The sequence below is a fragment of the Mobula birostris genome, chromosome 14 (assembly GCF_030028105.1).
Source record: "Mobula birostris isolate sMobBir1 chromosome 14, sMobBir1.hap1, whole genome shotgun sequence".
Taxonomy (NCBI): Eukaryota; Metazoa; Chordata; class Chondrichthyes; order Myliobatiformes; family Myliobatidae; genus Mobula; species Mobula birostris.
The window spans coordinates 94074725-94098998 of NC_092383.1; the positions used below are offsets into that span (position 1 = coordinate 94074725).

At 47.4% G+C, this 24274-nt stretch overlaps 1 protein-coding gene across 1 annotated transcript in view; it reads right to left on the minus strand.

Annotated features, from left to right (window-relative positions):
• Nucleotides 1–24274, minus strand: part of LOC140210119 (uncharacterized) — a 62253-nt gene that overhangs the window by 16243 nt on the left and 21736 nt on the right. The window contains exons 2-4 of the mRNA XM_072278963.1: nt 12671–12780; nt 5514–5607; nt 159–2280 (exon numbers count right to left, since the gene is read on the minus strand). Of these exons, the coding sequence (XP_072135064.1) occupies nt 159–2280; nt 5514–5607; nt 12671–12780 (2326 nt within the window). The remainder of the gene's footprint in view (nt 1–158; nt 2281–5513; nt 5608–12670; nt 12781–24274) is intronic.

Genomic DNA, 24274 nt, shown 5'->3' on the forward strand with positions numbered 1-24274 from the left:
GACCTCCTTTAAACACAGGTAGAAGTTAGTCAACTCCTCAAGCACTGGATTCGATGAGTTATTCAGGAGTTCAGATGTACAGGATGTAAAGAGATGTAAAAGAACTTCCCTGAAACACAGGTAGAAGTTGCTTATCTCTAGCAGATGACCAAACTCACCTTTTAGACCCCGCATCTGACTGGGTGCTTAAAGTCTGCACCTTGGACTGCAGTTCACCAATAAGATTACTCTTCGCCAACAGACCGTTCGGTGATATTCTAGCCTCTGATTGCTTCTGCTCCAGTCTTGGCACATTTCTGTCGTGTGCTTTAGCCAGAAGGTGGTTGGAAATATGAAGTTTGCTGGAACCTGTATTCAGGGCTGCGTTGCTGGGCTTTGGTGCCAGTAATGGCTTCAATCCATTGGAGTTTGAGACAGAAGATGATGCATTTATTGATGGTCTGTTAGTGAGGTGGGTGCTTACACTGGCTGGGCTGTTACGGTGAGGGGATGTCCAGCGACCACCCCTTTCATAGGTAGGTCCTTGTACAGAGGGGCTAGAGCTGTCTGACCTGCTTCCTTCTCGCTCCGATTCCGTGGAAGCACTCCCATTGTCATCGTCGTTGGAAAATTCCGCAGGCGGCGGCAGGAACGGGAGTGGGAATTCTTCGTTGTCTTCGTCACTGAAGAGAGGAGGAGGCGGAAGCAAGAGTGAGGACATGTCTTCGTCTTTGTGGGAGCTCTCGAGTTCAGCAACCCTGGGGAAGGAAAACTCAGACAAGTTCAGGCTCCTTTCTGCACCTCCGGGAGGAACGTCACCATCTCCATCCTCGCTTGGTGTCGTAATGTCTTGCTCTCCCAGTAACAACTGCTTCTGGTAAGTCAATCGTGGCATGATTTGGAACGAATTTGGATTGGTTGACTTAATGTACCGAGTGCCCCCCATGGATAGGGTCGGGGCATCCGAGGAAGATTTGGGAGTTTTGTTTTTCAGGTCTCGCTGCTTGGCAGCCATTAGAAGGGCCAGCGGTGAGCGTGCTTCAGCACTGTGCTTCAAGCCCCGTTGAGTTGGTTCTGACAAAGAATCTGGTAAATCTGCGGTTCTGGCTGCCGGGGCACTCAACTTGACATACGGGAAATCTGACAAGCCACTTCCTGAGGAACTCCGGCTTCCAAAGTCACTCGCTTCGCTGGACTCTCCTCTCTCTTCTTCCCTCGGTTTCCCAGAAATGGGCAGATTGGTGAAAGTTTGATTGTTGTTTGAATCCTGGACTTGGTTTGAGCCCGCCTGTTGAACATCAGCATTACCATTCCAATGGTTTTCAGTCGGACCTGAGACAAGGTAGTCCACAGGCAGGTAGGCGGGAATGTTTGGTCCCGATTTGGGCTGAACCACTGCCTGGCTCCTGCGAGCTGGTTTCTGCGGTCTGGACGCACTGGAATCTGCCTGTGCTTTGCTCATGACTGGATATTCACCACTTCCTTCCATCACCATCTTCTGGTGCACAGCAGACTCCACTGAGAAGGGCTTGGCATCTTGCATGACGATCGTAGATTTGCCTCTCACCTTGCGGTCACTTTCCGCCGAGGCTTCCGGCCCATTAACCGGATCGGAGAATCCGTAGAGCTTCGCTGTCGCCTTGGGGTTGAAGGTGGATGCAACCTTTGATGGCTCAGGTGGGTCAGCCAGAAAGGAAATGGTGTTCGAGATGGCGATCTGCGAAGAGTTGGGTCCAAATGGCAGGTGTCGCTCAGGTTTCGGGGGGTGCGTTAGATCCCTCTGCGGGGGAGGAGGGGGCTGTTTTTTAGGGGGCCTAATGTGACTGGCCCTTGAGGTTTCACTGTGCACCTTAACGTAGTCACTTGGCAGAAGAACAGGGGGGGTTGCCCTGGGGTAATGGCCAGTTGTTGGAAGGGTTTTTTGAGGGGCCATCAGCGGAGGTCCTGGGGGAGCAGAAAGGGGGGGTGCTGGGGGAGCGGACAGTGGGGGTGCCAGGGGAATCGCTGCTGGGGCCGGCAGGTGGATGTTGTCAGGGAGTGGACTGGGTGCCGGGAGGTTTGGGTGCTGCTGCAGGTGGCTGGAGAGGTGAGGGGGTGGCGGGGGTGGGGCCATGTTGGGTGGCGGCGGGACGGTCAGATCGTACGGCAGGTGGCCGCTGTGCGGACTCTGCACTGGAGGTGGCGGGGGAGGTGGGGGAGCCATGGGAGGAGGGGGTGGGATCCACTCATCGTCTGCGCCGGCGATTCCGTTGCCGTAGCCTCCGAGGATCGGTTGGTCAATGCCGGACTTCCCGTCATTACCTGTGGAATAGGAACACTGTGATGAGTTCATGTTCCAGATTCAAAACTGTTTCAGTACACACGTGTAAAGGAGAACAAAATGATTGTTGCTCCATGTCTGATGCAGATCAAAGATCACGGTAAGCATAAAGAATCTGATACAAAAGCGCAATAAATAAAAAAATTTTGAAAACCCTATAAGTGACAATGTACAAATTCTATACATAGACTCACTGTATACAAGCGGTGATTGATAAATTTGTGGCCTAAGGTTGAAGGAGTCAATCTTAGAAAACCTAGCACACTCATTTTTCAACATAGTCCCCCCCTACATGTACACACTTAGTCCAGTGGTCATGGAGCATACTGATCTTGGACCTCCAGAAAGTGTCCACAGCAGGGGTGATTGATAAGTTTGTGGCCTAAGGTAGAAGGAGATGAGTTATACAGCTCTCATTACATGCACATGCAGTTCAACTCTTTGAGTGATTTTGCAGAAAGTTTGAAGTTAATAACTCATCAGTTAATAACACATCAGGGGTGATTGATAAGTTCGTGGCCTATGGTAGAAAGAGATGAGTTATTAACTTCAAGCTTTCTAAATCTCACTCAAAGAGTTGACCTGCATGTTCATGTAATGAGAGCTGTATAACTCATCCCTTCTACCTTAGGCCATTGAACCTATCAATCACCCCTCGTACATAAAGTGAAGCTAGGTGACGTGTGGCCCATTCACACTGATAGGAAAACCAATATTTCCTGTGGAAGAAGGGGAGGGGAGTGCGCATCCAGTCTACATTCCCCCACCATTGTCTCGGACAAAGACTGTTTTGTTAGTTTCTGACTCGCTGCTTCCCTCCCCCACTGTCCCGGCTACCGGCGGGTTTCACAGGCCCACATCTCCGCTGACAACCCCCAGCCGAGGAATGGGCCATTCAGCCCGTTTCACACTGTCTGCACCCACCCCGTCTCCTGGGCCACCTTCCCCTAACCCCAATAAACTGATCCCAAGCAGTTTACTATTGACTTCAGGAGAAGGAAACCAGAGGTTTATCAGCCAGTCCTCATCAGGGGATCAGAGGCGGAGAGGGTCAGCAACTTTAAATTCCTCCGTGTTGTTACTTTGAAGGACCTGCCCTGGGCCCAGCTTGTAAGTGCTATTATGAAGAAAGCTCAACAGATCCTCCGCTTCCTTAGGGGTTTGCAAAGATTCAGCAACATCTAAAACTTTGACAAACTTCTACAGATGTGTGTTGGAGAGTATATTGACTGGCTGCATCACAGCCTGGTATGGAAACACCAACGCCCTTGAACGGAAGATCCGACAAAAAGCAGTGGACACAGCCCAGTCTATCACGGGCAAAGCCCCTCCTAGCATTGAGTACATCTACATGAAACATTGTTGCAGGAAAGCAGCATTCATCATCAGAGACCCCCACCATCTAGGACATACTGTCTTCTCACTACCACCATCAGGAAGAAGGTACAGGAACCTCAGGACTCGCACCACCAGGTTCAGGAACAGTTATTACCTCTCAACAGTCAGGCTCTTGAACCAAAGGGGATAACTTCACTTGCCCCATCACAGACACATTCCAAAAACCTATGGACTCACTTCCAAGGACTCTTCATCTCATGTGTTTGATATTTATTGCTTACTTGTTTAATATTATTTTTTATTTCTTTCTGTATTTGACAGTTTGGTGTCTTTTGCCAACTGGTTGAACGCTGAAGTTGGTGTGGTCTTTTATTGATTCTGTTATGGTTATTATATTCTTTTGATTTATTCAGTATGCCTGCAAGACAACGAATCTCAGGGTTGTATATGGTGACATATATGTACTTTGATAATAAATTTATTTTGAACTTTGAAGAGGAGCCAAGGAGAGTCGCGGTAAAGAAGATCGAAATTCATGTGACTTAATCGCCTTACTAATCTAATTCGAATAAGGTTCCTTTTGAACTTCTTCCTGAATTTATTTTAAATGTTAACCTTGTTCTTTTTTTTAAATAAAGGTTTGTGGTCATACAGCATGGAAACAGGCTCTGGTCCATACTGACCATTCCGCCGTCCAAGCTCGCCCCATTTTGGTGCACGACCTCCCGAGCATTTCCAATCCATGGACCCATCCCTGAAGGTTTTGCTGATACCCTCCCCGAACCGGTGAACGCCCTGACCTACTTCTGCCACACTTCCGTACGTCTGCTTGCTGAAGGTGGAACTATTATACGGGGTGTCGTATTGCATCTGTAATAAGCCCAAGCTGACTCAACATTCTTCAGGATCACAATTCAAGGCTTCAGGTGGTTTATTGTACTTCATCAGTACACGAGTGTAAAGGAAACCAAAATGATTGTTACTCTGGATCTGATGCAGCACAAAAAACATGATAACCATAAAGAACACAATAAAAAACAGAATAAATTAAAAAGCTATCCTATAAAACAGAATGTACAAATAACTCTTAGATATACAGACTGTATGTAAATAAAGTGACACCAGGTCAGGGGTTCCGAGCTTTTTTTTATGTCATGGACCCCTACCATTAACTGAGGGGTCCGTAGACCCCGGGTTGGGATCTCCTGCACGAGGTGATGTGCACGTAGTGTGTGCGTGTCAGGGTGTTGGGGTGGGATGACGGGTGGAGGTGTTGATCAGCCTGAGGCTTCAGGGAAAGTAGCTGTTTTGGAGTCTAGTGGTGCTGGCGTGGATAGAACATAGAATAGTACAACACATTACAGGCCCTTCGGCCCACAATGTTGTGCCGACCCGCAAACCCTGCCTCCCATATAACCCCCACCTTAAATTCCTCCATATACCTGTCTAGTAGTCTCTTAAATTTCACTAGTGTATCTGCCTCCACCACTGACTCAGGCAGTGCATTCCACGCACCAACCACTCTCTGAGTAAAAAACCTTCCTCTAATATCCCCCTTGAACTTCCCACTCCTTACCTTAAAGCCATGTCCTCTTGTATTGAGCAGTGGTGCCCTGGGGAAGAGGCGCTGGCTATCCACTCTATCTATTCCTCTTATTATCTTGTACACCTCTATCATGTCTCCTCTCATCCTCCTTCTCTCCAAAGAGTAAAGCCCTAGCTCCCTTAATCTCTGATCATAATGCATACTCTCTAAACCAGGCAGCATCCTGGTAAATCTTCTCTGTACCCTTTCCAATGCTTCCACATCCTTCCTATAGTGAGGCGATCATCAACTGAGTTGCAGTTAGAACCTTTCCACCAATATATACCGTACCTGTGACAATCATTGTTCTTGGGATCATCGAAAGCAATATCTGATCTTGCAGGTTTGGAGTTGGCACTGCAGGTTTTGGCCGATCAAGGAAAGGCTGTAACAGAAAGTTAGCATTAACTTCGTTTGCACCCGTTGGCTCTTAGCGCTTTATCGCAAGTGCTGGAGGCAGGAACAGCCCAGTGGTATGGGCCCCCCTCCCTTCCATCAGCTTTGACAGAACTGGAGGGTGGGGAGGGTGGTTCCCACCCAACCGGGAACAAAAACAAACTTTGCCCAACTTCTTCAATGTCATTTTAAAACGGATTCTGTTTGTAGTGGAGACACTTCCTGATCCACTTCAGACAGACACATTCTGTGGATCAACCCGTCCCTTCAGTTCTTCTCAGCCCCCTCCCATTCCAAGAATAGGTCTTCAGCCTAAAATATTATCTGTTTCTCTCTTTGCAGACTGTATCTGACCTGCTGAGCAATTTCACATCTCCTGATCCCACCTTGAGGGCCTGAGTAATAGGAAAAGATTGAATAGGTTGGCATTTTAATCGTTGGTGCATGACAAAGAACAATTTTGCCAAGGTGTCGTCATTCCACACCATGAGCCTCTGTAATTTCTGCCCAAGAAAAATCTCCAGCCTCGCCCTGCCCCTTCACTGTCAACACGAGGACATGGCCACAAATCATCGTGAGGTAGCGTTAGAGATGGATTGGGCACATGATGAGAATAGAGGCACTCTCCATCATCAAGACAACACTTCATTGGATACTTGAAAGGCAGAGGAAATGCGGGAGACAAAGACAAATTGGTGCTGTACCGTAGAGGCAGAATTGAGGACCCTGAACCATTCTTGGGGTACAACAGAGATGATGGGCAAGGTCAGACCGAGATGGAGGACCTTCATTGCTGCCCTAAACGCCAACAGCATAACAGGAAGTCACTAACTTATTTTCTGGTGCGAGGGAGAACGAGGGGGTAGTTGACAGAGATATACCAAACTCTGAGGGCTACAGAAAGGTGGACACTGAGGACTGCAGTAGGACAAAAGGACCTAGGAACACAGATGCATAATTCATTGAAAGTGGCATCACAGGTAGGCAGATTGGCCTTCATGAATCAGGATACTGAGTATAGGACATGGGATATTTTGCTGAAGTTCTATAAAACGTTGGTGAGACCAAATTTAGGGAACGTAGTTCTGGTCACCTGCCTACAGAAGAGATACAAGACTGAAAGAATACAGAGGAAGTTTACAAGGATGCTGCCAGACTTAAGGACCTGAGTTATAAGGAAATATTGAATAGGTTAGGACTTTATTTTCCCTTAGGAGGAACAGAGGAGAATGAGGGGAGATTTGACTATTATGAGGGTTATAGATAGAGTAAATAGAACAAGGCTGTTTCCACTGAGGTTGGCTGAGACTAGAACTAGAGGTCATGGGTTAAGGGCAAAAGGTGAAATATTTAAGAAGAACTTGAGCAGTAAACTTCTTCACTCAGTGGGTGGTGAGAGTGTGGAACGAGTTGTCAGCAGAAGTGGGTTTGCAACAGTTAAGAGAAGTTTGGATAAGTACTTGGATGGGAGGGGGATGGAGGGCTATGGTCCAGTCGACTAGGCAGAATGACAGCTCAGCATGGTCTAGATGGGCCAAAGGGCCTGCTTCTGTGCTGCAGTTTTCTGTGACCATCAAAAAACGTGTGTTGCTGACTGTCAGTGAGCTGACAACAGCCAGCAACAAACAACATACTGATGCCATTTCACTGAACTCCCACAGCAACAAAAGGGGGAGTTTATCCTGCCCCAACCCAATGACGGCATTCGGTACGTCGGCTCCATCGTCACCAACCTCTGGATGCCTTTAACTAGGCCCTTTGCCTTCACCTCCCTCATGATTTGCTTCAGAAGTATTTTTAAAAAGTTAATTTGGGTTTTGCTTCAGGACAGTCTTAAAAGTTTTATGAACTAGTTCATTCTTTCGGTGATGACCTTACTCTGTTCTGTAAACTACTGATCATAATCTCACAGTGCAGTGATGTGGAGTTACTTCCAACCTTGCCCATATCAAAACTTCCCACAGCTTTTCACAGGAAGGTTACCAAACAACGGATGACAGGTCGTGAGCTGATACCAAGTCAGGTGAGAAAAACTGTAGCTGGGGGGTACGGTGAGAGGGGTGAAGAGGGGAGGGGTGTAGACAGTAGGGGAAGGGGTGAAGAGGGGGTGAAGAGGAGAGAGGTGCAGACAGTAGGGGAAGGGGTGAAGAGGGGGTGAAGAGGAGAGGGGTGCAGACAGTAGGGGAAGGGGTGAAGAGGGGGTGAAGAGGAGAGGGGTGCAGACAGTAGGGGAAGGGGTGAAGAGGGGAGGGGTGTAGACAGGGGAAGGGGTGAAGAGGGGAGGGGTGTAGATGGTAGGGGGAAGGGGTACGAGGGGAGGGGTGTAGTCAATGGGGGAAGGAGAGAAGAGGGGTTAAAGAGGAGAGGGGTGCAGACAGTAGGGGAAGGGGTGAAGGGGGGTGAAGAGGGTGGGGTGTAGATGGTGGGGGAAGGGGTGACGAGGGGAGGGGTGTAGTCAATAGGGGAAGGGGTGAAGAGGGGAGGAGTGTAGACAGTTGGGGAAGGGGTGAAGAGGGGAGGGGTGTAGACGGTAGGGGGAAGGGGTGATGAGGAGAGGGGTGTAGACGGTAGGGGGAAGGGGTGACGAGGAGAGGGGTGTAGTCAATAGGGGAAGGGGTGTAGATGGTAGGGGAAGGGGTAAAGAGGGGGTGAAGAGGGGAGGGGTGTAGACAGTAGGGGGAAGGGGTGAAGAGGGGATGAAGAGGAGAGGGTTGTAGACGGTAGGGGGAAGGGGTGACGAGGGGAGGGGTGTAGACGGTAGGGGGAAGGGGTGACAAGGGGGGTGAAGAGGGGAGGGGTGTAGTCAATAGGGGAAGGGGTGAAGAGGGGGTGAAGAGGGGAGGAGTGTAGACAGTAGGGGAAGGGGTGAAGATGTGGTTGAAGAGGGGAGGGGTGTAGATGGTAGGGGGAAGGGGTGATGAGGGGGTTGAAGAGGGGTGTAGTCAATAGGGGAAGGGGTGAAGAGGGGAGGGTTGTAGTCAATAGGGGAGGGGGTGAAGAGGAGGTGAAGACAGAGGGGAGAAAGAGACTGGGGAGATTGATGGGAAAGAAAAATAGGGGAAGGGGGAGGGGAGAAAAGAAAAAAAAGGAAGAGGTGTGGAGACTGAGGGAAAGAAATGCCAGGACTGGGGGCTGAGGACACTGACATGACCAATCTCAGCAACAGGAAACTGATGGTCTGAGATCATCAGAAAGCAGTGGAAAGATACTTAAGGGGCGTCCAGTCCTGGAGTCGATTACAGTGATGGAGCTGAGTGAAATCATGAACTGAAGATATAGATAAACGTTAAAGTACATTGTTATTTAGTGGAGTCACATGGGGTAGCAGGGATGGGCTTTGCTGGCAGACTTTGGAGAACTCAAGCCTCTGGAGAGTGGACATGGGAGTGTGGTATAGGGTGGTTATTACTGTAATCCAGTCTGGGCATTGCAAAATCAGGCTTTCAATTGGAGATGAGCTCAGACAGGCTGGTGTCAGATATGTCATATTGGTCGCATTAGATCACCTTTCACGGTAGGAAGGGATTTTACGCGTTCACTTTTAACTCTCTGTAACCTTTGATCAGTTTATTCAGTAGCTTTCACTGGTGACTTCCCTAACAGCCGCATTGCAAAATAAACTGTGTTTCCATAACTAATTACTCACTGATGATTGGTGTAACCTCATTTACCACCATAACTCACAGGCAAATTCTTACACAGCCTACAGACTCCCTGAGGGCTTTTGTCCAATTTCAACTCCCAATAAATTCAACAGCCGAAGTCTACAGTCAAATAAGGGTGTGGAACATCCCCAGCAGGTCAGACAGCATCCGTGGAGAGAGAAAGTTTTGAATGCTTTAGGGTGGCATGGTAGCACAAGGCTTTGCCGTACAGGCGACCCAGGTTCAATTCCCACTGCTGTCTGTACATTCACCCCATGACCATGTGGGTTTCCTCTAAAGAAGTACCAGTTGTTGGGTTAATTAGTCATCGTGCATTGTCCCGTAATAAATAAATAAATAATCAATCAATCAATGAATCACCGGCCTTTCACTAGAACCCTTGTGAATATTTAGAACACTGCAGAATGTACAACCTGGAATGTGGGAGGAAATCGGAGCAGGCAGAAGAATCCCACAAGGTCATGGGCAGAACGTACAAACTCCTTACAGAGAACAGCAGGCTTGAACCATGATGGCGGGCACTGTTATGCAAGCCGCTAGGCTAGCGAGAGGAGAGGAGAGGAGCCGGGCGGGTGGGTTGGTTGTAAAGGGGTCTGGCAGTAGCTGCCACTGCTTATAAAAACTTCCCCGTTTTCAGCCAGTGAATGGAAGTGCACACATTGAAAGCCTACACATGTTTCACTGTGAGTGATTAAGATGAATTTCTGGTCCTTCACATGGATTTGGTACTGGAGTTGGTTTACTCACATACACTGGGCACAGTGAAAAGCTTTGTTTTGCATTGCAGGGTCATAGAAAGGTACAACGCAGAATCAGACCCTTCGGCCCATCTAATCCATGCTGAACCATTTAAACTGCCCACTCCCATCGACCTGCACCGGGACCGTGGCCATCCATATCCCTGCCACCTAGTACCTATCCAAACTTTGCCTAAACGTTGAAATCGAGCTTGCATGCACCACTTGTGCTGGCAGCTCGTTCCCCACTCTCAGGACATCGTTACAGATAATTTCATTACAACAGCGTATTGAGGTAGCACGGGGGAAGAAAACAGGAACAAAGAGCAGAATAAAGTGTTACAGTTACAGAGAAAGTGCAGCGTAGTTAGACAATAACGTGCAAGGTCATAATGAGGTAGATTGTGAGGCCATTGGCACAGCAAGGTCAGTCAGTGTGAGGTATTTACGCAGTGTGCCTTTCTGGGTCCGTGTTGTGTGAGCCTAGTTCACCCAGTCACAAAGCCCTCTCCACCATCGAGGCCATCTTCAAGAGGCAGTGTCTGAAGAAAGTGGCACCTTTCACTAAAGGTCCTCACTATCTGGGACTTGCCTCCTTCTTGTTACGAGCACTGGGGAGCAGGCGCAGGAGCCCAAAGACCTACACTCAACAATTCAGGACCAGCTTCTTTCATTCTTCCATCAGAGTTCCAAATAGCCCACAAACACAGACATAAATCCATCCATCTTTCTCTCTCCCTCTCTTTCCACTTATAAGCCACAACCCAATGTAATGTAAGGGGGTTTCATCTCTTATGTTACTGTGTAGGCTAATTAAAATGGCTTCTTTGTTATGTTATACTTGGGAATGCTTCTTTGTTATGTTAAACGCTAAGGAAATCCTTCCCGCCAGCAGTTTGTTGAATCACGTTACTGATAAGAAGATGTTATGAACCAATTGGGATAGTTGTTATGTTTTTGGTGTATTTGAAGATATTGTATGCACGGGGTTTTGGGGCAGAAAGCGAGAGAGAGAGACAGAGGATGGACCAGGTGCTGTGAGTTCACTAACGGGGTCGGACCCCGAGCGGGGCATTCGACGAGGGGGGGAGACGGAGATGGACTCGGGTGGAGCGTCTGGTCAACCACCGTTGTTGGTCCCAGGCGGCCGGTCGAGGTGGTCCGAGGGGTTGCAGGGTGAAGAAGGAGGGTCTTGAGCTCCAACTGTTTGTGCACGAAGAGATTGAACTTTGATAAGTGTGGTGCCTTTTATTTTCCTTTTATATTTTATTCTCTATTAATTATATAGTTCCAGCAATATCTATAAACTGTAAATCATTTAATAGCATCTGGTGTATTGTCTGTTATTTGGGCGGGGTGGGGTACATCACACAGCATCCACACAAACTATTACCCAGTTTGGCGGGGCCGAAGGCTGTTTCCCTAGACGACAGCGAGCCGAGCGACCCTGAGGGTGGTCAGGGGGGCTACAGTAACAAAAGTCAGCAGGACAGAATGCCTGTGTGGAGTTTGCAAGCTCTCTCGGGTTGCTCCTCATCCCAGAGACATGCAGGATATAATTATCTGGATTATCAGATGTTCGTTGGCTGGTGTAAATACACAGCTCCGTGTGGGTGGGTGATAGAATCTGGGTGGGGGTGGTGGGGAGGGATGGGAGATGTTAATTGGTTAATGTAAATAGCTCCATGTGGGTGGGTGATAGAATCTGGGTGGGGGGGATGAGGAGGGAGTGGGGGGGGATGTTAATTGCCAGTGTGAATAGCTCCGTGTGGGTGGGTGATAGAATTGCGGTGGGAGTTTATGAGAACGTGGGACAGAATAGATTACAGGGGAATAAGTGGGGAGGTGCATGGGACCAAAAGCCAGTAGAGAGTTGATGGGCTGAGTGGACTGCTATGTCATAAGGAAAATGAATCCGAGTCAGAGTCTTACAGAAACAGAGCGGCACGATAGCATAGCAGTGTGTGTGTATATATATATATACACACACATACACATATTATCTACATATCTATCGCTATATATACACACATACATACAACACACACAAATGACCTTGCCTGGTGTCTCAGGGCTGGGTGTGTCTTGCACCTGTGCAGCCCCTACCCCCACGCTCCATCAATCCTCCTCTGCCACCCCTCCCATGGCGCCCCATCCTCACCATTTACAAACTCAATCTCCGCCCCACGTTGATAAATACAGCGCTTTGCAAAAGTCCTAGGCAACCTAGCTATGTGCACGTGCCTAAGACTTTTGAATAGAACTGTAATTGTCAGCGTGGAGTGGAGAGCGAGTTTGTAAATCTGGTTGCAGCAGAGGGTATTGGGAATGACAAAGGGTGGGGGACAGGTGGCAGAGAAGGAGTGGCAGGAATTGGGGGGGACGGTTCTGCACCCTAATAAGACGCCAGCCAAGGTCATTTGATTCCAAACAATTGATTTATTGAACATTACTGCATGTCTCTCTGGTGCTCCCCTCTCCCTTCCCCTTTTCCCAACCATGATTCCTCTCTCCCTGCTGCCTTCCCACTCTCAGTCCACAATAGAGACCCATATCAGAATCAGGGTTTCAGTGAATGACAGGAAGGTAAAACGATCTGTATTTTGCTGTACAGTGAAAGTTGGAAATAGGAACTGAGATGAAACATTACAATGCCAAGCTTGACAGTCGGTCTCTGCTTCACTTTCGCAGTTCCGGAGTCCACGATTGCATTTGGTGCCCCTTCCCCAGACGTCAGCACTGAGATCTCATTCAGTTTATCTGAAAACAAGAACAGACCACAAACATCAATCACAGACACTCAAATTCTTAAGTTCACAACTGTTCCCAAACCCATTCCCATGCAAGGATCAGGAGAAGGTGTCTAATCATCCCATCCAGGATGTCGGGGTGGGGCTGACAAGAGAAGTCAGAGCCAATGTAAAAGCAAAAGAGAGGGCATACACGGATGCCAAAGCTAGTGGGAAGATAGAGGATTAGGATGCTTTTAAAAACTTGCAGAAGGAAACTAAGAAGGTCATTAGGAAGGAAAAGATGAATAATGAAAGGAAGCTGGTGACTAATATCATAGAATACACTAAAAGCTTTTTAAAGTATATAAAGGGTAAAAGAGAATTGAGGGTAGATATAGGACCAATAGACAATGACGCTGGAGATATTGTAATGAGAGATGCAGAGATGGCAGGGGAACTGAATGCATATCTTGCATCGGTCTTCATTGTGGAAGATGTCTGCAGTATACCAGACATTCAAGAGTGTCAGGGAAGTGATGTTTGTGCAGTGGAAATTACGACTGAGAAGGTGCTCGGGAAGCTTAGTGGTCTGAAGGTGGATAAATCTCCTGGACCTGATGGAATGCACCCTTGGGTTCTGAAGGAAGTAGCTGGAGAGATTGTGGAGGCATTAACAATGATCTTTCAAGAATTGATAGATTCTGGCATTGTACTGGATGACTGGAAATGTTACTCCGCTATTTAAGAAGAGTGGGAGGCAGCAGAAAGGAAACTATAGACCTGTTAGCCTGACATCAGTGGTTGGGAAGTTGTTGGAATCAATTGTTAGGGATGAGATTATGGAGTACCTGGAGGCACATGACAAGATAGGCCAAAGTGAGCATGGTTTCCTGAAAGGAAAATCATGCTTGACTAACCTAATGCAATTTTTGAGGAAACTACAAGCAGGGTAGACAAAGGAGATGTAGTAGATGTGGTGTACCTGGATCTTCAGAAGGCCTTTGACAAGGTGCCGCACATGAGGCTGCTTAGCAAGATAACAGCCCATGGAATTACAGGGGAGTTACTAGCATGGGTGGAGCATTGGCTGATCGGCAGAAAACAGAGAGTGGGAATAAAGGGATCCTATTCTGGCTGGTTGCTGGTTACCAGTGGAGTTCCACAGGGGTCAGTGTTGGCACTGCTGTTTTTGACGATGTATGTCAATGATTTGGATTATAGGATTAATAGATTTGGGGATAAGTTTGCCGATGGTACAAAGTGGAGGAGCGGGTAGTGTTGAGGAAACAAAGAGCCTGCAGAGAGACTTAGATAGTTGAGGGGAATGGGCAAAGAAGTAGCAAATGAAATACAATGTTGGAAAGTGTATGTTCATGCACTTTGGTGGAAGAAATAAACAGGCAGACTATTATTTCGATGGGGAGAGAATTCAAAATGCAGAGATTCAAAGGTACTTGGGAGTCCTTGTGCAAGATACCCTAAAGGTTAACCTCCAAGTTGAGTCGGTGGTGAAGAAAGTGAATGCAATGTTGGCACTTATTTCCTGAGGTACAGAATATAAGAGCAGGGATGTGATGTTGAGACTCTATGAGGCACTCGTGAGACCACTCTTGGAGTATTGTGTGCAGTTTTGAGCTCCTTATTTTAGAAAGGATTTATTGGCATTGGAGAGGGTTCAGAGAAGATTAACGAGAATGATTCCAGGAATGAAAGGGTTACCATACAAGGAACGTCTGACAGCTCTTGGGCTTTATTCCCCTGGAGTTCAAGAGAATGAGGGGGGATCCCAGAGAAACATTCCAAATGTTAAAAGGCCTGAACAGATTAGATATGGCAAAGTTATTTCCCATGGTAGGGAAGTCTAGGACAAGAGGGCATGACTTCAGGATTGAAGGACGTCCATTTAGAACAGAGATACGGAGAAATTACTTTAGTCAGAGGGTGGTAAATCTGTGGAATTTGTTGCCACGAGCAGTTTGGAAGATCGAGTCACTGGGTGCATTTAAGGCAGAGATAGATAGGTTCTTGATTAGCCAGGGCATCAAAGGGTATGGGGAGAAGGCAGGGGAGTGGGGATGACTAGAAGAATTGGATCAGCCCATGGATTGAATGGTGGAGCAGACTCAATGGGCCGAATGGCCTACTTCTGCTCCTATGTCTTATGGTGTTGTAAGTCTCTACCAAAGGAGGTGTGAGATGCTCGTTCCCTCCGCTAGCCTGCAGGTCATGGTTAGGTACTGATTAGTCCCCCCAGTCAGGGTCATGTGAAGCCATGGGAACAGGTGGTGGATGGTCGTATGAGCAGCTGGTGCACATCACAAGTCCTGCTTATACGACCACTGACATTAGGGAGACAATCTCTGAAGAGTATTGATAATAGCTGGGGTCACCTGTCTTGCAAAGACACTGCCCAGAAGAAGGTAATGGCAAACCACTTCTGTCGAAAGATTTGCCAAGAACAATCACTGTCATGAAAAGGCCATGATTGCCCACGTTATATGACATGGCACATAATGAACAAATGAGCTCATTTCATCTTTGAATAAATCATGGTTTGTCCAACCAATCGTGGTGCCTCTCTTCTGTCCTACTCTCCCCTCCACTTGACTCCAGAACCTACCTCATTATGACCTTACACCATATTGTCTGCCTGAACTGCTCTTCATGTGCGAATGGGTGGGAGGATGGGAGAGAGGCTTGTTTCCCTATTTTTGTTCTTGCTTGTTTGCTGTTGTTTTGTTGAATTTCAAGTTGCTGGGTATCAATATCTCTGAGGATCGATCCTGGATCCAAGATATCGATGCAGCTACAAAGAAGGCACGACAGCGGCTATATCTCCTTAGGAGTTTGAGGAGATTTGGTACGTCGCCAAAGTCACTCAGATTTCCACAGATGTACCGTGGAGAGCGTTCCAACTGGCTGCATCACCGTCTGTTATGGGGGTGCCACTGCACAGGATCAAAATAAGCTGCAGAGTTGTAAAATTAGTCAGCTCCATCATGGGCATTAGTCTCCGTAGTATCTAGGACATCTTCAAGGAGCGATGCCTCAGAAAGGCAGCGTCCATCATTAAAGAGCCCCATCACCCAGGTCATGCCTTGTTCTCTTTGCTACCATCAGGAAGGAGGTCCAGGAGCCCGAAGGCACACGCTCAACCCTTCAGGAAGAGCTTCTTCCCCTCTGCCATCCGATTTCTGAATGGACACTGAACCCATGAACACTACCTCACCACTTTTTTTATTTCTCTTTCCGCACGACTTATTTAATGATTTTATATATATACACACACGCACTGCAATTCAGTTTTTTGCTATTATTATATATTGCAATGCACTGCTGCCACAAAGTTAACAAATTTCAAATTTCACAGCATATTCTGGTGATATTAGACCTGATTCTGATCCTGTTGTTGTTGTTTGTGTTGTTCTGCTGAACATTGTGGGTATGCTACATTGGCACCAGAATATGTGGTGACACTTGCGAGGCCGCTCCCAGCACATCCCGAGGTGCACTGGTGGTTAACGTGCTTCACTGTATGTTTTGATGTACATGTGATAAATAAATGAATCTAAATCTGACCCACAAGAAGTAGGGCATTTAGAATACAGAAATCCCTTCAGCCTACAATGTCTTTGAGAAAGTAACTAAATTAGTAAGCAAGTGTCTAACTAAACTAATCCCCTCTGCCTACACAATGAATCATAATCAGATTATTATCGCTGACATATGTCATGAAATTCGTTGTACTGTGGCAGCAGTACATTGCAATATATTTTTTTTAAATTACTGAAAGTTTCACTAGGAAAATATATTAAACTTCAGAAGTAGTGAAAGAAGAGCAAAACAGCGAGGTGGTGTTCAGAAAGCTGATGGCAGAGGGGAAGAAATGGTCCCTAAATTAACGAGTGTCTGATGCTTCCGGGTGAAAGTCCAGGAGTGGCCCGGACAATGCCCAGTGGTATGTGTTAGGGGAGCCAGGATGTTCAGAGGTTGAGAGAGGGAGCAGATCTACTCATCAGCGTCAGAGTGACAGCGTTGTGCTGGGGACCAACTGAACATACGATACAACGCCATTTCACTGTTAACCCACTGGTCCAACTACACCAATAAAAATCCTCCCAACATCTGGACCTCCTCCACATCTCAGCTTCCACCATTAATAGCCCCAAGCTCCAACACTCCCTCCCACAGCCTCCCCAACAAATATTTTCACCAGCCCGTGTTCAGCTCGTGACTCTCTGACTGGTTTCATCAGGAGCAGGTATGGAAACACCAATGCCCAAGGATGGAAAAGCCTGCAGAAAGTGATAGATACAGCCCAGTCCATCACAGGCAAAGCCCTCTCTGTCACTGAGCACATTTACAATGGAGCATTACCACAAGAAAGCCACATTCATCAAAAACCCACACCATCCAGGCTATGATCTCTTCTCGCTACTACTATTGGGCAGGAGATAGATACAGGAGCCTTAGGTCCCACACAACTGGGTTCAGGAACAGTTACTACCCTTCAACCATCAGAGTCCTGAACCAACGTGGATAATTTCACTCACCTCAACTCCAAATCTGCTCCACAAACTACAGACTCAATTTCAAGGGCTCTACAACTCATGTTCTCAGTATTATTTATATTTTTATTTGCATAGTTTGTCTTCTTTTGCATATTGAATGTTTGTCAGTCTTTAGGCATAGCTTTTCATAAATTTTATTGTATTTCTTTACATTTATAAATGCCTGCAAAAATGAATCTCAGAGTAGTATATGGGGACATTAACGTCATTTATTAGGTGGTAATAAATTCACCTTGCACTTTGACAGTGAACATCATGGACATTGCATAGCAAACCATCCAGCCAGTAACACAAAGGAGCTGATCATTGACTTCTAGAACGTGGTGGGGGTGGTGCACACACTCCTGCCTACACCAATGGTGCTGAGGTCAAGAGAGCTTCAAGTTCCTCGGAGTGGACATCATCAATAGGCTGTCTTGGTCCAACCACGTAGACACCACGGTCAAGAAAACTCACCAATGCTCCCACTTCCTCAGGAGGCTAAAGAAATTTGGCATGTGCACTTTCACACGCTCCAGTTTTTAGTCAATACACCATAGAACACATCCTATCTGGATGCATCACAGCTTGGTACGTCAACTGTTCTACACGTGACCACAAGAAACTGCAGAGAGTTGTGGACACAGCTCAGCACATCACAGAAACAAGTCTCACCTCCATGGACTCTGTCTGTACCTCTCACTGCCCCGGTAAAACAGCCAACATGATGAAAGACCCCAAACCCAGACATTCTCTCTTCAACCTTCTCTCATCAGGCAGAAGATACAAAGCCTGAAAACATGTATCACCAGGCTCAAGGCCAAACTCTATCACGGTGTTATAAGGTTACTGAAAAAAGTTCAAAATAAATTTATTAACCAAGTACATAGTTGTCACCATATACAACCCTGAGATTCATTATCTTGCGGGCATACACAATAAATCCATGATAGAATAAAAAACACAATAGAATCAATGAAAGACCACACCGGACTGGATGTTCAACCATTGTGCAAAAGTCAACCAACTGTGCGAATTGAAAAAAGAAAGAATAATAATAATAATAATAATAATATTATAGGCATCCATTAGTCTTGTGAGACCATGGATTTGCACCTTGGAAGGTTTCCAGGGTGCAGGCCTGGGCAAGGTTGTATGGAAGTCCGGCAGTTGCCCATGCTGCAAGTCTCCCCTCTCCACGCCACCAATGTTGTCCAAGGGAAGGGCATCAGGACCCATACAGCTTGGCGCTGGTGTCGTCGCAGAGCAATGTGTGGTTAAATGCCTTGCTCAAGGACACACACGCTGCCTCAGCCAAGGCTCGAACTGGCAACCTTCAAATCACTAGACCAACGCCTTAACCACTTGACCACGTGCCAACACTTAATATCTTATTATAATAATAATGATAATAATAATAATACTTCCAGTTAAGATGGAGCCTGCGCACAACACTCCTTCAGTTGACATCTCCTGGAACGATCATGAAACTATGTACTGATGTGTCTGTTCCATTTTTTGTTCATTCTTTTGTGCAGGGAGGGGGATTTGGGGGTCAATTTCTCTTCTTTTCTCTCTTGGTTTCATGGCTACCCAGGGATGAAGAATTTCAGAGTTGTATACTTTGATAATAAATTAACCCTTGAACCCTTAGAATAAATAAATGAAAGATAAATATCGAGAATGAGATGAAGAGAGTGAGTGAAGTTATCCCCTTTGGTTCAAGAGCCTGATGATTGAGGGGCAGTAACTGTTCCCCAACCTGGTGGTGAGAGTCCCGAGGCTCCTGTACCTTCTTCCTGATGGCAGCAGCGAGAAGAGAGCATGGCCTGGGTGGTGGGGGCCCTGACCATAGAAGCTGCTTTCCTACCCCCACAGATGCAGCTTGGCCCACAGGCGTTCCCAACCTTTTTTTATGCCATGGACTGCTACTTTTAACCAAAGGGTTCATGGGCCCCAGGCTGGTAACCCCTGCTTCAGATTCCTGCACCTCATGGGCTTTACTCTTTGGAGAAGAGGGTGAGAGGTGATTTGATCGAGGTGTACAGGAGGGTGAGGGGCATAAATGACGTGGACAGCCAGAGACTCCCCCCCGCCCCCCCGGGGTGGAAATGGCCTAATATGAGGGGGCACAACTTTAAGGTGATTGGAAAAAGGTCCATGGAGGGAATGTCAGAGGGATATTTACTTTTTACACTGAGAGTGGTTGGGTGTGTGGAATTCTCTGCAGGCATGGCAGAGATGTGGATATATTAGGGATATTTAAGAGACTCCAAGATAGGCACATGGATGAAAGACAAATGGAGGGAAGAGTTAGATTGATCTCATAGTAGGTTAATAGGTCAGCACAATATCACGGCCTGAAAGGCCTGTTCTGTTCTATGTCCTACCTGTAGTCTCTTGTGTCTCCACAGCTCCCTTTGACAGTAAACCAAAAAACACAGAAATGAACAGTGTCGGCCACTCGGCCCAACAGGCACGTTTTGCCTTTAATACGATCAAACAGATTCAGCCCCATGTTCCTGCTCTTCCCCCCACCCCAAGCCCCCCCCCCACATTCCAACATGCCTTAGGTTTTCAGACTTCTGTCATGACTTGGCCTAGACTGCCCTCCGTGGGGAGACTCGTACAGGTTGCCACAGATCAGCTAAGGAAACTTCTCTGCATCTCAGTCCTAAAAAGACGACCCAATATCCTTACACTGTGACCGCCACCCCCCCCAGCCCCACACCCTCCAAACTACCAGGCATAAGCAAAGTCCTCCCTGCACCGAGTCCCTCCTCTCCTGCGCAGGGTAATTACAAGTTCTAGTAAGAGTCGCTCTCCTTCTGAACTCCAGTGAATGCAGTCCCAATGGTTCAAATCCCATCAGTCTAGTGAACCGTCGGCGAGCTACCTGACTAGGACAAACATCCTCCCTTAGACCCAGAGAGAAGTGTACGCAGTGCTCAGGGTGTGGTCTCAGCCGACACCCAGTACAATTGTGGTCAGACATCCCTACGCCTGAACTCATTTCCTCTTGCTGTGAAGGCCATATGCCTTTAACCACCTGTGTGCCTGTCCTCGGCAAGTGATTCACAGGAACACCCAGGTCTCACTGCTTCTTCCCCTCTCCTTTAGATAGTAATCTGCTTTCGTAGTTCTAGCCCCTCACGTTCATCCCCAGGTACAGAGGGCACTGTAGGCCCAAGATTTCATCAGGAGGAGGTGAATCAATCTTGTCGTCACTCCAATCTGCACCAGGAACCTGACACATGGTTTATCCACGGGAATCATAGCTTGTTTCAGAGGCAGGGAAATAGTATGAGGGGTGGGGAGAGGAGGGGGGATATTCTGCACTGCTGTGGTGGGGAGAAGCACCGTCTGCCTCTCTTCTCAAACCACCCGCTCTCAGTAGGTGTAAAATCCTGTGGTGTCACTGGAAAGCTGCTGATGGAGAGATCCCGGGCCCCTGGGTTAGCGATGATCCCTTAAGCCAATGGTTTACCATTACAATGCAGGTTGAGGGAGCTTGCTGTGCCAACACTGGCCACTGCCTGTCCTGCACGGTGCCACGCTACTGGCTTCGAGTTCAGAAGTTGAGACTGACGCGGTACTTTCCTCTGCACGGACGGAGCCACGTTTGATGACAGGTGGTGTGCAGGAGGGTTGAGAATTCCCTGATGTTTGGCGGGGCAGGGATCCCTTTTCCTTGCCCCTCCCCTCTTCTTTGATTCCCCACCCCAGCCTTTTACCTCTTCTCGGCTGCCTATCACCTCCGCCCGGGCCCCCTCCTCCTTCCCTTCCTCCTATAGTCCACTCTCCTCTCTTATCAAATTCCTTCCTCTTCAGTCCTTTACCTTTCCCACCCACCCGGCTAAACCTATCACCTTCTAGCTATCCCTCTTCCCCTCTCCCCACCTTTTTATTCTGGCGTCTTCCCCCTTCCTTTCCAGTCCTGAAGAGCGGTGTCGCTCTGAAACGTCGACTGTTTATTCATTTCCACAGATGCTAGTCATTGGGTAGATTTAAAATGAAGGTCGATAGGTTCTTGATTAGTTGGGGCATCGTAGCTTCAGGGGAGAAGGCAGAAGAAAGGTAATAAATCAGCATTGAATGGCAGAAAAGACTTGATGGGCTGAATGGCCTAATTCTGTTCCTCTGTCTAATCACCTTATGAAAACTCCTCTCCCTGCTGGAATAAACATCGATTCTAAAGTGTGGGCAGGGCAAAAATGCCCGTGGATTACAATTACAGAATTTCCTGCAGATTCCAACAAAAAACCTTTAACAAGAGTGACCTTTCAAACCCTTGGTTTAATAAATGGCTACGCCCTTTAGGGAACAAGGCTGTAAATCAGGCTGACGACTGCCAGTGACTCTACAGGCCAAAAATGATACCGAAACCTCAGCAAACATTTGGAACTTGGCGAGCAGGCGCCACTCCCTCCACACTGCCACTTTGAAGATGAAAGTGCAGATCTTCTGGCATCTAAACCAAGCGTGAATAAAGAGCTCAAATAACAACAAATTAACTGTTTAAAATTTTTAATAGCCCGGAGGACGCAAGTCCCCAAGTCACCGCTCGCTGGTTCATTCCAATTCCCTGCTCACCTCTCAGCCTCACACCCCATGACTAAACAACTGTGCTAAACTGTTCCGGTACATAGACCAGCGCAGGCCCTTCAGCCTGCAATGTTGTGCCAGCCTTTTATTTAGCGAATCAGCACAGAGTGGGTCCTTATGGCCCTTCGAGCCACGCCTCCCCAGCAACCCCACAATCCTGACTTAACCCCGGGACAATTTTACAACGACCAATTAACCAGCCTGGTACGTCACTGGACTGTGACAGGAGACCGGAATACCAGGGAAAATCCCATGCATTCCACAGGGAGAACGTGCAGATTCTTCGCAGCATGGCGCCGGAATTGAACTCCAAACTCCGGAATGCCCTGAGCTGTAACAGTGTCACGCCACGAGGGCGCCCCCTATTTTACCCACTGCCATGCTGACGTTGCCATCAGATAGTGGCACTTCACCCAGTATTACCTCCTCTCCCTTCCTTTCTGGCAATTATTCAAGAGGTCTAGAATACAAGAGCAAGGATGTGATGCTGAGGCTTTATAAGGCACTGGTGAGGCCTCACCTTGAGTACTGCAAACAATTTTGGGCCCCTCATCTTGGGAAGTATGTGCTGGCATTGGAGATGGTCCAGAGGAGGTTCACAAGGATGATTCCAGGAATGAAAGGATTAACATACGAGGAATGTTTGATGGCTCTGGGTCTGTACTCGCTAGAATTCAGAAGGATCAGGGTTGATCTCTTTGAAACCTTTTGAATGTTGAGATGCCTAGACAGAGTAGATGTAGAAAGGATGTTTCCCGTGGTGGGAGAGTCTAGGACAAGAGGGCACAGCCTCCGGATAAGGGAACGCCCTTTCAAAAACAGAGATGTGGAGAAATCTCTTTAGCTAGAGGGTGGTGAATTTGTGGAATTTGTTGCCACAAGCAGCTGTGGAGGCCAGGTCGTTGGATGTATTTAAGGAAGAGATTGATAGGATCTTGATTGGACATGGCATTAAAGGTTACAGGGAGAAGGCTGGGAACTGGGGTTGAGCAGGAGATTTTAAAAAAAAAGGATCAGCCATGATTGAATGGTGGAGCAGACTCGATGGGCCAGATGGCCTAATTCTGCTCCTATGTCTTATGGTCTTTATGGTCTTATAACGCTTAGTTCCTGAATTGTTAGTTATCCAGCCATCTTTTTAGTTTGTTCATCTCCATTCAGCTCCTCCCTAGGAATTATTTACTCTACAGATACAGCAGCTTAATGGTTCTCCCTTCTGTCTATTTTGGTTGGAGCTTGGGGTAGAAATTCACTTGAGGTACTCAAACTGTGTCTCTTACCAACTTGTACAGATCCATCAAGTCACATCACTTCTTTCTCCTTTTCAAAGGGAAAAGCCCTAGCTTGGTCCTAGGGGTGAGGCAGATCAGCCTTTTGAGTGGTGTCATAGCTACAACCTTGCACTCAATGTCAGTAAGACCAAGGAATTGATTGTGGACTTCAGGAAGAAGAACTTGAGGGAATGCACACCAGCCCACTTCGAGGGATGAGAACTGGAAAGGGAGAGCAGTTTCAAGTCCCTGGGTGTCAACATCCTGAGCATTTATCCTAGGTCCAACTTATCAATGCAGTTACAAGAAAGCATGACAACAGCTACATTTCATTACTAGTTTGAGGAGATTTGGTATGTCATCAAAGACACTCGTAAATTTCTACAGATGTACAGAGGAGAGCATTCTAACTGGTTGCATCACTGTCTGGTATGGAGGGACCGCTGCACAGGATCAGATAAAGCTGCAGAAAGTTGTAAACTCAGCCAGATCCATCATGGGCACCAGCCTCCCTAGCATTGAGGACACCTTCAAAAGATGATGCCTCAAAAAGGCAGCATCTATCACTAAGGAATCCCATCACCCAGGACATGTCCTCTTCTCATTGCTATCATCAGGGAGGAGGTACAGGAGCCTGAAGACACACACTCAATGATTCAGGAACAGCTTCTTCCCCTCTGGCATCAGATTTCTGAATGGACACTGAACCCATGAACACCACCTCACCCTCTCCTTTTGCACCTTTATTTAATTTATTTGTTATGCATACTTATTGTAAATTATAGTTTTCATTTACTAAGTATTACAATGTTTAACATGTACTTGATGTTGCACTCCAAGAAGCACACGATACTTCACAAATCAACCAACCGATTCCAATGGCATGGAAACCACGACGACTGGAGCTGATGGATTTGTTGCAGCCTTCATCCGCCTTCACAGCCGTTCAGTTCGAAGTAACTTCGTCCGCCTGTTCCACTGTTGAGGTCTTGGTTGGATTGCTCTTTGTCAGGGACCTCACCCTCGACCTTACCGCCATGGGTGACCCTACCAGGAGCATAGCTCCAGACGGCATTGCTCTCGGGATCTCAGGACC